Source organism: Lissotriton helveticus, chromosome 4_1 (assembly GCF_964261635.1).
Source record: "Lissotriton helveticus chromosome 4_1, aLisHel1.1, whole genome shotgun sequence".
NCBI lineage: Eukaryota > Metazoa > Chordata > Amphibia > Caudata > Salamandridae > Lissotriton > Lissotriton helveticus.
In genome coordinates, this window is record NC_136063.1 from 1,332,398,360 (window position 1) to 1,332,412,993 (window position 14,634).

A 14,634-nucleotide genomic window follows, 5' to 3' on the forward strand; every position below is an offset into this window, starting at 1 on the left:
ACACCCACTTCAGTAGCCCTTTTAAACATGTCTCGGGCCTGCCTCTAGAGCCTGTGTGTGCAGTTTCAAACTACCATTTCAACATGGAAAATAAACCTTTTGCCAGGGCCCAACCTTCCCTATTAATACATATGTCACCTCTAGTGTAGACCATGGAGAGTCCAGAGGGCATGGTGCAGTGTATTTAAAATAGTTGGAAAGATAATTTTAAGTTTTACACTTCCTGGTAGTGAAAAACATTTACATTTTTTCTCAATACTGCAAGGCCGATCTCTTTCACAGACTTACAATGGAGTTACCTTATTATATTTAATAAACTGTCATTCCCAAATGGGAACAGGTAACCAGTTCATGTTTGGTGTCTTTAGTATTGTATTGAAAAATCCTAACTTATGGTGAAGTCAGAGTTTAAATGTACAATTTTAAAAAATGCCACTTTTAGAAAGTTGACATGTCCCTACCTTAGCCATTTAGTGCATGTAGCCAGTCCCTGATTCAACACTGACTTGACTGGAAGGCAGAACTCAGCACAGCCCTACATATGTCTTGAACAAGTTGTGTCTCGCCTCCACAAAAAGAGCTGCATACCCCTTGTAGTTAGTCTGGAGCCAGGGCAGGAATTGCAGGATGCGTGAGGACTTCAAAGTCAAACCTCTAGGAGCTTTACCCTGATTACAAAGGAACAACTGGTTATAAAAACTGGACCTCAGTGACAATCTCTTCAGTTCACTTCTGGACATGTGGATACTCTGCAAGGGAGAAGAACTGCTGTGCTGCTGAAGGACTGCTGCTCTGCTAGACTACTGCCTTGCTGTGATGGCCTGCTGCCTGATGCCTTTTTGCCCAGATAAGAAGGACTGGACCTGCATCTCTTGAATCCAGAGTGACTCCAAGTGTTATTTTGCTGGCCTCCTGATCTGGAGCCTCAGGGACAGTATTCCAACAACCTTGCTCCTGTAAGTGGACTCTACCATCTTTGAGTCTACCCTGCCCAGCCGTGCCACCCCAGTCCTGGACCAGGGAACCGACGCATCTCCTCTGCAGCTCGGTACAACCCCAAGCAGAAGTGACACATCATCGCAAAGACCTGCATCGCATGGCAGTCCATTGCCACATCAGAGCTGCTGCTGTGTTAAAAGTTTGCAGCGCATGCCCTCACATACCTCAGCAGCAGCCTCGAAGACGATGACAGACTCTGCATCGTATCCCTGCATCCCCTCAGAACCAACACATTACCCCAACTGCATGATGCATCCTCGACACTGGACTTTTCATCTCAACCCCACCTCAAAGGTATCCTAGGTGATGCCACAGGTCCTCGCACCACATCCTCACCGCATCTCGGAACCAATGCATCACTTCAGCTGCGTGACACATCTTCGATGAAAACCCTCACAATGCTCCACAAACCAGCATTAAAGGTACTCTGTCTAGCGGGCGTAACTCGGTCCCTATAGCCAGCCTGCGCTCCATTACGGTTGGCCTGAACTAATAATATTGTTCTGGTCCAGAAATCCACGAATGGTGCTTTAAGCTTTTGGTTCTCTTATGACTAAAATCCTTAAAATGTAATATCTTCTGAGTGAAGTTTTGTCATTTTGGTCTTGTTTTATTTAATCAAAATCACTCCCTATATGGCATCTGATTTAATTTCAAATCACCATTTTTTTCTCTCTCAGGGTTCATTCTCTTCTGCTCTTTTAGTAGCACTGTGTTCTTTATGGTGCCAGCTGATTTTGTATCTTAAACCTGCTTTAACCACAAAGCATATCCCTAAAAAAGAGCTTGCGATCTAATTTTTTGATGTACTCTGGAGTAGAAATTAAGGGGCCCATTACGATGTCAGGCGGATTGCCTCCGCCAGGCTGGCGGAGGCAATCCGCCTGACATCCATTCCCGAATTCCCCCCTGCCATATTAGTATTGCGGGGGGGACCGCGGCGGACGGGAAGACCGTCCGCCACTTTTCCTCCCCGGTCGCCTTGCGGCCAGGGCGGAGAATGTTTAATATGGTGGCGGTGTCTCCGCCATATTAGTATGGGCTGTCAGTCATGCCTTTCCGTTGCAGCAATGCCGCCACGGAATGGCATGCGGTCTTCACTCTGGGGGCCCCCTGCGGGCCCCCAGAGTGAAGGAGGGGTGGGGACTGCACACAGGGGGTACCTGTGGTACCCACCCACATTTGCATAAACAAAGCGGCAGGCACCGCGCGGTGCCTGCCGCTTTGTTTATGCAAATGCTGAAATGCATTTCTAGCATTGTGGCGGGCTGGGCTGAGAGCACCGCCCGCCACAATGCTAGAAATGCAGGATGTGCCCGCCACTGTGGCGGGCACATCCTAATGCCCCCCACGGGATCACCGCCCTTATGGCGGGCGGTCCCAATCCCCGCTAGGATGACGGGTGGACAAAGTCCGCCCGTCATCCTATTGACCCCCTTAGTGTCAAACTCTCTCACTCATTATCCTGTATCATAGACAAGTGTTTTGCACTCTATTGATAACTTATTTTCGGGAATATAGGGGCATAATACCAAGGAGGGCGATGGGCGATATCGCCGCGTTAGCGGCGTTTTCGGCCGCTAAGCGGCGATAATTCTATCGCCCTATTCACAAGCTGTCGCTAACAGCAGTTAGCGACAGCTTGTAGGCGATAGCGAGCGGTTTGGGGCCCGCTTTGCATGTCAGCGATATTTATTGCTAATGACATGCAAAGTGGGCGTACCCAACCCGTTAGCGACTGAAAGCAGTCGATAACGACGCTATCGCCTGTTAGCAAGGCAGGCGCAGCGATGGAAATATTCATGCTAAGCGTGAATATCTCCAAATACTAACACCTGGCCAGACCAGTTCTTAGCCATGTTATCCAATGGGAGGTGGATAACATGGCTAAGAGCATTTCGTCACTAATGCGTGAATATCGCTGTATTCTCAGCGATATTCACGCATTTCGCTGCTATCGCCTGGATTTTCATCGCTTTCGAGATAAACCTTGCTAATAGCAAGTTATCTCAGCGATAAAAAACGGTGATGCGCGGCGATAAAAATATTGCCGCTAAGCCTACTTAGCGATAAATATCGCTATTTGTTGGTAATATGCCCCATAATTCTTTGCCAGATATGATTAAAGGCTATGAGGTAGTAAAAAGCCACATCAGGAGTGATGCTTTCTTTCTTACAGCAATAAGGCATTCTGGAAGTTCTTCGCCTTCTAGCTCTGACTTTAATAGTTGTAGCAAATTTGCCTTTTCTCCTTTTGGCAGTACCTATATTTGTTTGTGTTAGAACCATGTACATGGTTACACTGCTATTAAGTGCCATATTGTTTTTTTTTCTTTCCTTTAAATCGTCTGTTATAGCAGTGTACAGTAAATGTGCTCTCAAAGTGTGTCATGGTAAAAACTTGAAGCTCCTTGGTGATTTGAGTAGGGAAGAATTGTGTTTTAACATTAAGGAGGGGTTTAACTTACAAATACTTAGACACCAAACATGATATTCCTACCTCTTTCACACACAAGTTATCACGTATTAACTGTAATAAGGTAACTCAATGTTAGTCTATGGGAGAGGTTGAACTGAAAACAAACTTTAGGAGTTTTTCCCTACCAGGACAAGTAAAACTTAAAAGTACATGTTCAACTTTTTAAATACAATGCACCCTGCCCTATGGGCTGTTTAGGGCCTACCTTGGTGGTGACAAATATGAAATAAAAAGGGAGTTTTAGGCCTGGTAAAATATTTATTTTTCCAGGTCAAAATAGAAGTTTAAAACTGTACACACGGGCTGTAGAGGCAGACTTGAGACAGGTTTTAAAGGCTACTTAAGTTATTGGCACAATAAGTGATTCTGGCCCACTAGTAGCATTTAATTTACAGGCTCTAGGTACATGTACTAACAGTTTACTAGTGACTTATAAGTAAATTAAATGTGCCAATTGGGTGTAAGCCAATTTGACCATGTTTAAAGGAGCAAGCACACACTCACTTTAGCACTATTTAGCAGTGTACTGAAGCCAATAAAACCAATTTCAGCAAAACAGGAGGGGTAAGTGCAAAAAGATTTCAGGGACTACCAACCAAGGGTGCTAGGTCTAGCAGTTGGTTAATGCCAATTCAGCTTTATTCCTGGCGAGAAGAAATGGGTTACGGATTGACCTAAAACTTGGGAATTTAGAAGGATCTGATGTGGAAGCAGAAGAACAAGGCCTTTTGTTTCGTAATAACTTTATATAAGAAAATTGAAAACATGTCCAACCTTTCTTTTCCTCTAATTCAGACTCAATATCCAAAAGCTACATACTTCTCCCCCACCAAAAGTGGTTGATTGCCTTAGATGTAAGAGACTTACTTCTAAAATGGGCAATAGAACCCTGTGTTTCAGACTGAAAAAGAACAAGGTTTGTCCAGCCATAAACTTTAAGGGCCTCTAACAATGTGTATTGTACTATCCTTTCAAGATGGAGACTATATTTCTCCCCAGAGGCATAATACTTCCAGATAACTGGATGGTTCATTTGGATCTGAAAGATACTTACTTAATAGTTCTTATATATCAAAGCCACAGCAATTAAATTCAAGTTTATCTGGCAGGATTAGGCCTACAGATGGCTTCTCTACCGTTCGAGTTCTCTATGCACCTTGGTGTGTCACCAAGAACCTTAAGCCTATATTAGCTAAACTTAGAGTGCAGTCTCTCGAAATGGTGGTGTATCTAGACAACAGGATCTTCCTTGATGAGGGAAAGGAGATGTTGATGAAGCAGACCCAAGCGGCCATAATGTCACAACGTCCCCTAGGTTGTTTGAATAAATGAAAATAGTGCGAGAATGTTGGTAACACTACATCGCCCAGAATGCTTAGGGGTGATGTCCTTTCTCACTTTTCACTTTCTGACTTATACTCCTCCTTGAGCAGCAGTCCGGTGCTTGTCACCTGACCCTAGGAGTAAGCTGTCCTTGTTTGCAGAGCTTGAAGCTCCTTGGATATCAAAGGATTTCCTTCGTTTTTTGTTTCCTGTTGTAACGCCCTTTGGAACTTTTGATGCCGGTAAGCCTGGGGTTCTTATTTCGCCTAGCCTCGATCGCGCACTGAACGTGCTGGGATCTGAGGCAGGCGCTACCGTTTTAAATGAAAAAAGAACTGACGATTATTCAAGACTTTACTGGCTTCACGGTAAGGCGCCTTTGTTTCATTCAGTAGCGCGTTTATATTCGCGCTAATCCCAGAAGAAGAGCGGATGCTCTAATGGTGATTGGACACAAACAATGAACATTTTTAAATTACACTGTACGTTAGGGGAATTCGTTTCTTGCTTTTGAACTTGCCAAAGACACTGGATTTTTGTTATGTTTTTTGAAACGACGTTTGGACATTTTCATGTTCCTAAGGAGTAAGACTGTGAACATTTCTTTCTTGCTGGTCATTGAATCCTTTTGTTAAGCAACAGAAGATTCCTGCAACGCAATTTGAACTGTTTGTTTGCATAGGACTAAGGAATATATTGTCAAGTTGCAAAAGGATCTAATGGAACTACACTCATAGTATATTGAGTGTCTTGCTACCTACATAACCTTTTTCTTTACTTTTATGCTTTATTTTTGATGTTTTTGAATGAGTATTAGGAGATTCTTGCGGCTATATAAACTGTAAGTTATATCCACTCACATAGTATATTGATCTACTCATAGTTGTGAATGTATGATTGATACCTTGTCTCTCCCTCTGCAGGGTCTACCACCAGAGATCAGAGAGTTTATACTTTGCACAGATATCCGAAGTTATCTACTACTTTATTTTGAACAGCTGCACTTTATTGTTTCTTTTATCCCTTTTTTCCCCTTCCCTGGCGGTGTTACGCTCAGTGGTGTTTGTTCACAACACCCGGGGTGTGCCATTGCAGGGGATAGGGAGACTTAGCTTCAGACCTCGCTCCTGCTGTACCTTACTACAGGTTAGTGCATCTGTATGGTTTACGACAGAGTGACAAGCCTAAGGTTACGTGCGGCCTGAGCGATGGACACCAACACTATTTTGACATCAGTGCTGGAAACTATGACTGCCTTAAGGATGGAGGTGGATGCTTTTAGGGGGGAGAATTTAGAAATGCGGAATGAGCTAGGCACACTTCGTAGGGAGGTAGCTGGTCTCTCTCGAGCTAGTCCGACAAGTACACGAGGTACTCCTTATATAAAGAGTTGGACTCTTCCTCCTCCCAATCCCATGATGCCACACAGGTACATTCAGGGGGGTCTGGGTCATCCACCATTCAAGTGATTCAACCCTTGCAGCTTCCACTGGCTCCTCCAGAAAGATATTTTGGAGACCCAAAGAAATTTGGCGCATTTCTGGGGCAATATAAACTGCACTTTATGTGCAAACCTGCGGTCTTCCCGGACGATCAAGCTAAGACGGCGTTTGTTATGTCTTATCCGGGGGGCAATGCTGCCAGTTGGTCCTTTCCATTAATGGAAAGGAATTACCCAGAGTTGCGTAATTTTAACGACTTTTGCGAGGAGATGCGTAAGCTCTTTGATAGGAAGGCACATCAATTGACCTTAGATAGAGAGCTCATAACACTGAAACAGGGTACGCAGGACCTTATTACATACATCACCTCATTTATTAGGTTTCGTCGTAGAAACCGAGTGGCCAGTTGATAAAAGAACATCACTATTCTATCAGGGCCTGAGAGGTGAACTGAAGGATGTGTTAGTACAGGTAGTGAACATGCCGTCGACTTGTGATGAGTTGATAGACTTGACAGTTCAACTAGATCATCGCCTTCAGGAGAGGAAGGGAGATAAACAGAAGTCTGATTCCAGGTTCCTGTTTACTAGAACGAAACCCAGTGCTGAAGAACGTCCTCCGTCTGTGGAAGGTGTGGAACCCATGCAGGTGGGAGGAATCAGAGGTCCCCTCAATGCCGATGAGAGACAGAGAAGACAAACCTTAAAGCTCTGTATGTATTGTGGAAAGTCAGGGCATTTTTATCAAGGAGTGCAAGTCTAGAACCAGAACTTCATACAAAGACATTCCTGGAGGAAAAAAGGCTTCTGCTGTTGAAAATCAGGCTGAGACGTCGGAAAACTAAGGAGCGCAAATAAGCAGGAGACCCCTTGTTTGCAGCTAGAGAATTTCGAGGTCTTCCCTACTCTGGCTAACACTGTACAGACTTCTGTTGCCCATATGAATGTATGTGTAGTATTGGAGATGCAGAGTACTGGATCCATTCAAGTACATGCCCTTTTAGATTCAGGGGCCACTGGAAACTTCATGGATCAAAGATATGCATTTGAGTTGGGTATTCAATGTATCAAAAAATTGAAGCCTGAACCTGTTAAGGCAGTGGACGGAACTGCTTTGACCTCTGGACCAGTATGTTACCACACTCAGATGTTGTCTATGCAGGTTGGGTCCACCCATTTCGAGAGGATACAGTTTGATTTGATTGATGCCCCTCATTTTAAGCTCATTTTGGGGATGCCTTGGCTCACTTTACATGATCCATTGGTGAAGGGGGCAGTTCGCACTATAGACCTCAATTCTGTCTATTGTGCGGAACATTGCACTCGAGAGATGAGTAATTGTCCCTCGAAACAAGAAACACCTGCATCCCTATTATCTTCTAGTTGTACCACTCCTTCGGTGTGTTTCCTTGGATCCATTCCAGAAGAATATAAGAAGTATAAGGATGTGTTCGATGAACAGGAAGCCAGCAGACTACCTCCCCACAGGGAGTACGATTGTGTTATAGATCTGGAACCAGGAGCCTCTATACCCTGCAGTAGGATTTATGCTCTAACAGAGGCCTAAAATACATACTTGCAATCGTATCTAAACAAGATGCTGAGTTCTGGATTCATCCGTCCTTCTTCATCTCCTGCGTCATCGCCACTTTTTTTCATACCGAAACGGGAAGGTGGCCTTCGCACGTGCATAGACTATAGAGCCATCAATAAGGTCACAAAAAAGAACAGGTACCCGTTACCCTTGATTCCAGTACTACTCGATCAATTGAAGGGATCTATCATCTTTACGAAACTGGATCTTAGAGGGGCCTATCATTTGGTGCGAATGCGGCGGGGGGATGAATGGAAGACAGCTTTCCGTACAAAGTACGGGTTGTATGAGTACCAAGTAATGCCTTTTGGTCTTTGCAAAGCCCCCGCCGCATTCCAATACTTTATGGACGATGTGCTGAGAGGATTATTGGATGTGTGCTGCATGGTATACATTGATGACATTTTAATATACTCTGCTTCTCTGGAACAACATGTGCCTCATGTGGCTGCGGTATTGGAAAGACTGAGTAGACATGCTTTGTACGCCAAGCTGGAAAAGTGTCTTTTTCACACAGAGGAAGTAGAGTTCTTGGGGTACGTGATTGGGCCGGGAGGACTCTGCATGGATAGGGAGAAAACTGATGCCATAGTCCTTTGGAAATCCCCTACTAGCGTGAAAAGTCTCCAGAGTTTTCTTGGATCTAATTTCTATCGCCGGTTCATTAGGGATTTCTCAAAGATCATCCAACCCATGACTCTTCTTCTGCGAAAGGGAGTGCAGTTCCATTGGACAGAAGAGGCAGAGCACGGCTTCCAAACATTAAAAGGTTGTTTCACCAGTGCACCCATACTGAGACATCCTGATCCTGCTCAGCCCTATGTTGTGGAAACGGATGCATCCTATTATGCTATTGGTGGTATACTATCTCAGAGAAATCCAGACACGGGCCAATTACATCCGGTTGCTTATTTCTCAAAAAAGCTGACACCTTGTGAGGTGAATTATAGCATTACAGACAAGGAGTTGCTGGCAATCAAGAGGGTCTGTGAAGAATGGAGACACCATCTGATGGGGGCTAGGCATACAGTGGAAATCTTTACCGATCATAGGAATCTGCTGTTTTTGAAGAGTGCTAGGGCGTTGACGCCTAGACAACTTCGATGGTCGCTCTTTTTCGCAAATTTCGATTTTGTGATCAAGTTTAGACCTGGCCCACAAAACGGTAAAGCCGACGCCCTGTCAAGACCTTCCTTTGGTACGGATGATACCCAACTGTCATCGGAAGAACCTCCTGTCATCTTACAGAATGCCTCCTTTGAGTCTGTGAATCCAGTGGTGGTAACAGCAGATGACTTCCTGGAAGAAATAAAAACCCACTACCAACAAATGGATGTACAGGGGTGGTTGGATGGAGCGCCTATACACAGAACGAGATCACATGACTTGTTATTCCATAACAAAAAGTTGTACATTCCTCAGGTGTCATCACAACAAAAGGTGTTATTATGGACTCATGATTCCCTCCTTGCTGGTCATCTGGGGTTACAAAAGACGTTTCATATTTTGTCTAGATACTTTTGGTGGGATACAATGCGCAAAGATACAGAGGACTACATCAAACAATGTTCTATATGTGCTCAATCTAAGTCTAGGCATCAGCCTTCTAGTGGGTTGTTGAGGCCTATACCTGTTCCTCCTGCACCCTGGCATACTGTCTCTATGGACTTTATAGTGGAGATGCCTCTTAGCCGGGGTAATGATACCATTTTAGTCATTACAGATCATCTGACTAAAATGGGTCATTTTGTATCATTGCCCAAACTGCCTACATCAGGAGAATTAGCCATCACTTTCCTTCACCAAGTAGTGAGACTGCACGGAATACCTTCTGTATTGATTACAGATAGAGGAACTCAGTTCACCTTGAGGTTCTGGAAGGCTTTATGCTTAGCCATGAAGGTAGATGCTAGACTATCCACTAGTTATCACCCCCAGACTGATGGCAAAACAGAAAGGTTAAATCAAACCTTGGAGCAGTATCTCAGGTGTTTCACCCAACAGCATAATGAGGAATGGAGAATGCTTCTTTGGATAGCCGAATTTGCATACAATAATGCTGTCCATTCCTCATTGGGCTGCTCTCCTTTCTATTGCCTTAATGGATTTCATCCAAATATGATTCCTTTTGAGCAGCCAGTTACCTCTCTGCATCCTACCATACAAGAGCATCACACTCATCTTCGGGCAGTCTTGCAGGAAGCTAAACAACATCTAGAAACGTCTAGAGCCAGGGATAAGAGCCAGGCAGATAAAAAAAGAGTGCCCGAACCATTGTATAAGGTGGGAGACAAAGTGTGGCTAGACACTGAACATTTGAGGTTTAAGGGTAACACTCGGTTAAAACCTAAGTTTGTGGGTCCTTATCCTATTAGCCGTGTCATTAATCCAGTGGCTATGGAACTGGCCCTTCCATCTTCTTGGCACATTCATCCTGTGTTTCATGTGTCCCTTTTGAAACCATGTTCCCTTTACACTAGGTTACCATCGAAGCCATCTCCAGTGCTAGTGGAGGGTGAGGATGAGTATGTAGTACGGGCTATATTGGATTCCAAATATGTGAGAGGTAGAGTGATGTATCTTGTCGATTGGCTAGGGTATGGCCCTGAGGATAGGTCTTGGGAACCGCGTGTTAATGTGCATTGTCCTGCTTTGCTGTGGCGTTTCCACGCTCGTTTCCCTTCGAAGCCTGGTGGACCGCCGAGGCGTCGGTCATAGAGAGGGGGTTCTGTCACAACGTCCCCTAGGTTGTTTGAATAAATGAAAATAGGAGAATGTTGGTAACACTACATCGCCCAGAATGCTTAGGGGTGATGTCCTTTCTCACTTTTCACTTTCTGACTTATACTCCTCCTTGAGCAGCAGTCCGGTGCTTGTCACCTGACCCTAGGAGTAAGCTGTCCTTGTTTGCAGAGCTTGAAGCGCCTTGGATATTGAAGGATTTCCTTCGTTTTTTGTTTCCTGTTGTAACGCCCTTTGGAACTTTTGATGCCGGTAAGCCTGGGGTTCTTATTTTGCCTAGCCTCGATCGCGCACTGAACGCGCTGGGATCTGAGGCAGGCGCTACCCTTTTAAATGAAAAAAGAACCGACGATTATTCAAGACTTTACTGGCTTCATGGTAAGGCGCCTTTGTTTCATTCAGTAGCGCGTTTATATTCGCGCTAATCCCAGAAGAAGAGCGGATGCTCTAATGGTGATTGGACACGAACAATGAACATTTTTAAATTACACTGTACGTTAGGGGAATTCGTTTCTTGCTTTTGAACTTGCCAAAGACACTGGATTTTTGTTATGTTTTTTGAAACGACGTTTGGATATTTTCATGTTCCTAAGGAGTAAGACTGTGTACATTTCTTTCTTGCTGGTCATTGAATCCTTTTGTGAAGCAACAGAAGATTCCTGCAACGCAATTTGAACTGTTTGTTTGCATAGGACTAAGGAATATATTGTCAAGTTGCAAAAGGATCTAATGGAACTACACTCATAGTATATTGAGTGTCTTGCTACCTACAGAACCTTTTTCTTTACTTTTATGCTTTATTTTTGATGTTTTTGAATGAGTATTAGGAGATTCTTGCGGCTATATAAACTGTAAGTTATATCCACTCACAGAGTATATTGATCTACTCATAGTTGTGAATGTATGATTGATACCTTGTCTCTCCCTCTGCAGGGTCTACCACCAGAGATCAGAGAGTTTATACTTCGCACAGATATCCAAAGTTATCTGCTACTTTATTTTGAACAGCTGCACTTTATTGTTTCTTTTATCCCTTTTTTCCCCTTCCCTGGCGGTGTTACGCTCAGTGGTGTTTGTTCACTACACCCGGGGTGTGCCATTGCAGGGGATAGGGAGACTTAGCTTCAGACCTCGCTCCTGCTGTACCTTACTACAGGTTAGTGCATCTGTATGGTTTACGACACATAAAGATGACTTCCAGTATGTGTTTTTGATGAAATGGCAAACGTCTGATCTAGTCTCTTCTCAGCAGATGGATTTTCTATTGTTTCTTGTGGATTTGGAGATAGAGGTTTTGATGGTCCCTGAGGTGAAGTTTGCAAAGATTAAGAAGTAAATTAATTTTGAATCTTCAGAGTATTCCTTGCGTTGGTTGGCAGGGTTGATGGGAAATCTGTTTTCAAGTATTTTTATAGGTCCCTTCTACTATTAGTCCTTCAGAACCTGATAATGAGACAAAGAAGTCTGCCCTATGGAAACAAGTTCCCTTTGAGCAGAAACCCTTGAGAATATTGTTTTTGTGGTTACACCACTTGGATGTCTGCAACAAGTGGACAATCTTCCTTATTCCCCTGATCTAGTATTAGACTCAGATGCAAGACTCTGGGAATGGGTGCTCAATGTGGCCCTTACTTATTAGTAAACGTTGTTGTACATAAATTCCGTAGAGCTTCTAGAAGGCTTCTTTGGAATTTGCAGTTTTGCGAAAGGGTTAATATTCCTATGCATAGATAACCTAATTGCACTGCAATACATAAATCATTTGGGGCACTAAAGTCAATGTGGGGAGGCAAGCGGACATATAAATGCGGAGGATGAATGTATTAATTTTGGTGTTTATTGTAACTTCATGTAAAGAATAAAGGTTGGTTATAATTATGATTCAGGATGTGCTAGACTTCAAGTAATCCATCCTGACTTGTTCTGTCTTTCAGAGAATCCTCCCCTTAGAATGGCAACATCCATATTCCAAAAAAAGAGAAACAGTAACGTTAAGTATGAGTTAGGAGATACTTCCTTCCCTATTTGTCACCACAACATTAGGTGAATTCTTAAGACTGAATAGGGGGTTTTATTTTGGGAGCACTGTGTGCCTTGGGAGAAACACAGCATGTGCCTTGTGGGTTAATGCATCTGTTGTCTTCTCTATTCAGACCTGTTCAAGTAGACCTGTTCTCCTCCCCCTCTTACAGAGTATGGGATCTCTTACCAGGTTAACCTTACCAGGTTTTATTTTACAGGTTTTCGTTCCCTCTGTCCCCTTTCCAAAAATTGGTCTGGGTCTACCAGAGACTATTTGGTCCCTAGCCCTGGTGCAGCGTATGTTAGGGGTTTCAGCTTGATAATCAGAGACTTTGCTGCAAAATATCACCTATAATGCTTTAGAAACATAGTACTTGTCTGCCTTGTGCTCTCTGCTTACCATGACCCGTGTTTCTGCCCTTCCAACCCTGACAACCACCCCACCCTTACATGAGTAACTCACCAACTGCGCCACAACTTTCCTGAGTTGCAGTGGCTCTCAGCATTCTCTGGTGGTGTCTACCACTCCTTACTCCAGGAGTTGGGAGTCTCATTTAGATTGGCAGCATCCTCTGACTCATTAACTGCACTGGATGGTGTCCTGCTTCGCTGTTCCTCATCTACTACATCATCAGTTTCCGTTTTCCTCTTGCTCTCTGTCCTTCCTGTGTTGGTGCCTTTTTCTGCTCTTTTTTTGTCTCAGAATTGGCTCTGGTTGACTGTGACTTGCTTCTCTGCCCAAAGATACAATAGTTTTTTGTTAGTGTCATTGGGTTTCCCTTGATTGAATTATTTCTCCATTTTCCCTACAGGTGTTTTGGTGGTTCCTGGAGCCGGCAGCCTGGACACACGGACAAACAGACAGTAAGTAGGGGGGGTCGGGCGGGTTTCCTCACAGGCAAATACCCTAGTAGACCTAGCTAAGTCTCTATGGCAGTTTTGTCTCAGCCTGGGTATCTCCCTGAAGGTAGAATATCTTGCGAATCCAGACAAACTGATTGCAAAATATTATTCAAGGCCCATGGTGATTGTTAGTTATATCTAAATTCTTTTCAGAGTCACAACAGTTTATGGGGCATCTTTGGAATAGCTCTCTTTGCAACCTTATTAACAGCTCTGCCTGCTACAAGACTTCCGTTGGATTCCAGATCCAGGTTCCCTGAAGATGGATGCTCTTCTGCAAGGTTGAGATCATGAGGTCCTTTAAATATTTCCTACTTTTGTGATGATTACCATGTGCCTAGCCCAAATCTGCAGGCAGAAAGAAGCTCACATAGTTTTGTTAGCACCTCTTTAGAAAGCTTAGACATGGTACCCTACTTTCTTACCCTCCTTACCATCTCTGCTGGTGAGTCTGAGTGGTCACCATCACTATCTAATTCTAGAGGATGATCTCAACTTGGTAGTATGGAGGCTTTCAGAGCTTGCTCGCATCTTCCAGGACTTTCAAAAGGGGCTTATGAGCTTGCTTCAGCTGACCATATCATTTCTATAAACAAATGGAACACATTAAACTTGATCGATGGCAAGCTGCTCCATAAAATAAGCACAATTAACCAAATTGTACCAGTTCAGGCATTATGTCAAGAGCTTTCAATAGTTAGCGGCTTCTCTAGAGCTCTGGCCGAATATAATCAGATGGGTGTACAAACTACTGAACGTGGAAGAAACCCCTTTAAGAGCCCTTTTAAAGTGTGAAACTTTTAAGACCAGAACAGGATACTACATTTTTAAAGAAAATGTAGCAATGCTTTTAAAATAATCCCAAAGCCCATTAGCACTCTTGCAGTCTTGATCACCAGCACTCTTGCAGGTATTTTTGAAAAATTCGACCTCAACATTGCGCCTGTTCCCAGTTATCTCACTATAGGCTCTAAGAGGGTACTTTAGAGTGTAAGACTCCCCAATATATTTAAGATTTACACTAGAACACAGAGTTTGATGTTGCATTATAATGCTTCACCTAAGGATTTTACCAATAAGAGCTAATACAAAACATTGCAGCAGCACAGTAGATAGGACAGGTTTATGTGA

The 14,634-nt window shown here is 43.7% G+C and overlaps 1 protein-coding gene across 1 annotated transcript in view; it reads left to right on the forward strand.

Annotated features, from left to right (window-relative positions):
* Positions 1-6,723: 6,723 nt before the first annotated feature.
* Positions 6,724-14,634, forward strand: part of LOC144828144 (uncharacterized) — a 117,001-nt gene continuing 109,090 nt past the window's right edge. The window contains exons 1-2 of the mRNA XM_078686258.1: positions 6,724-6,891; positions 8,980-9,171. Coding sequence (XP_078542384.1) covers positions 6,724-6,891; positions 8,980-9,171 — 360 coding nt within the window. The remainder of the gene's footprint in view (positions 6,892-8,979; positions 9,172-14,634) is intronic.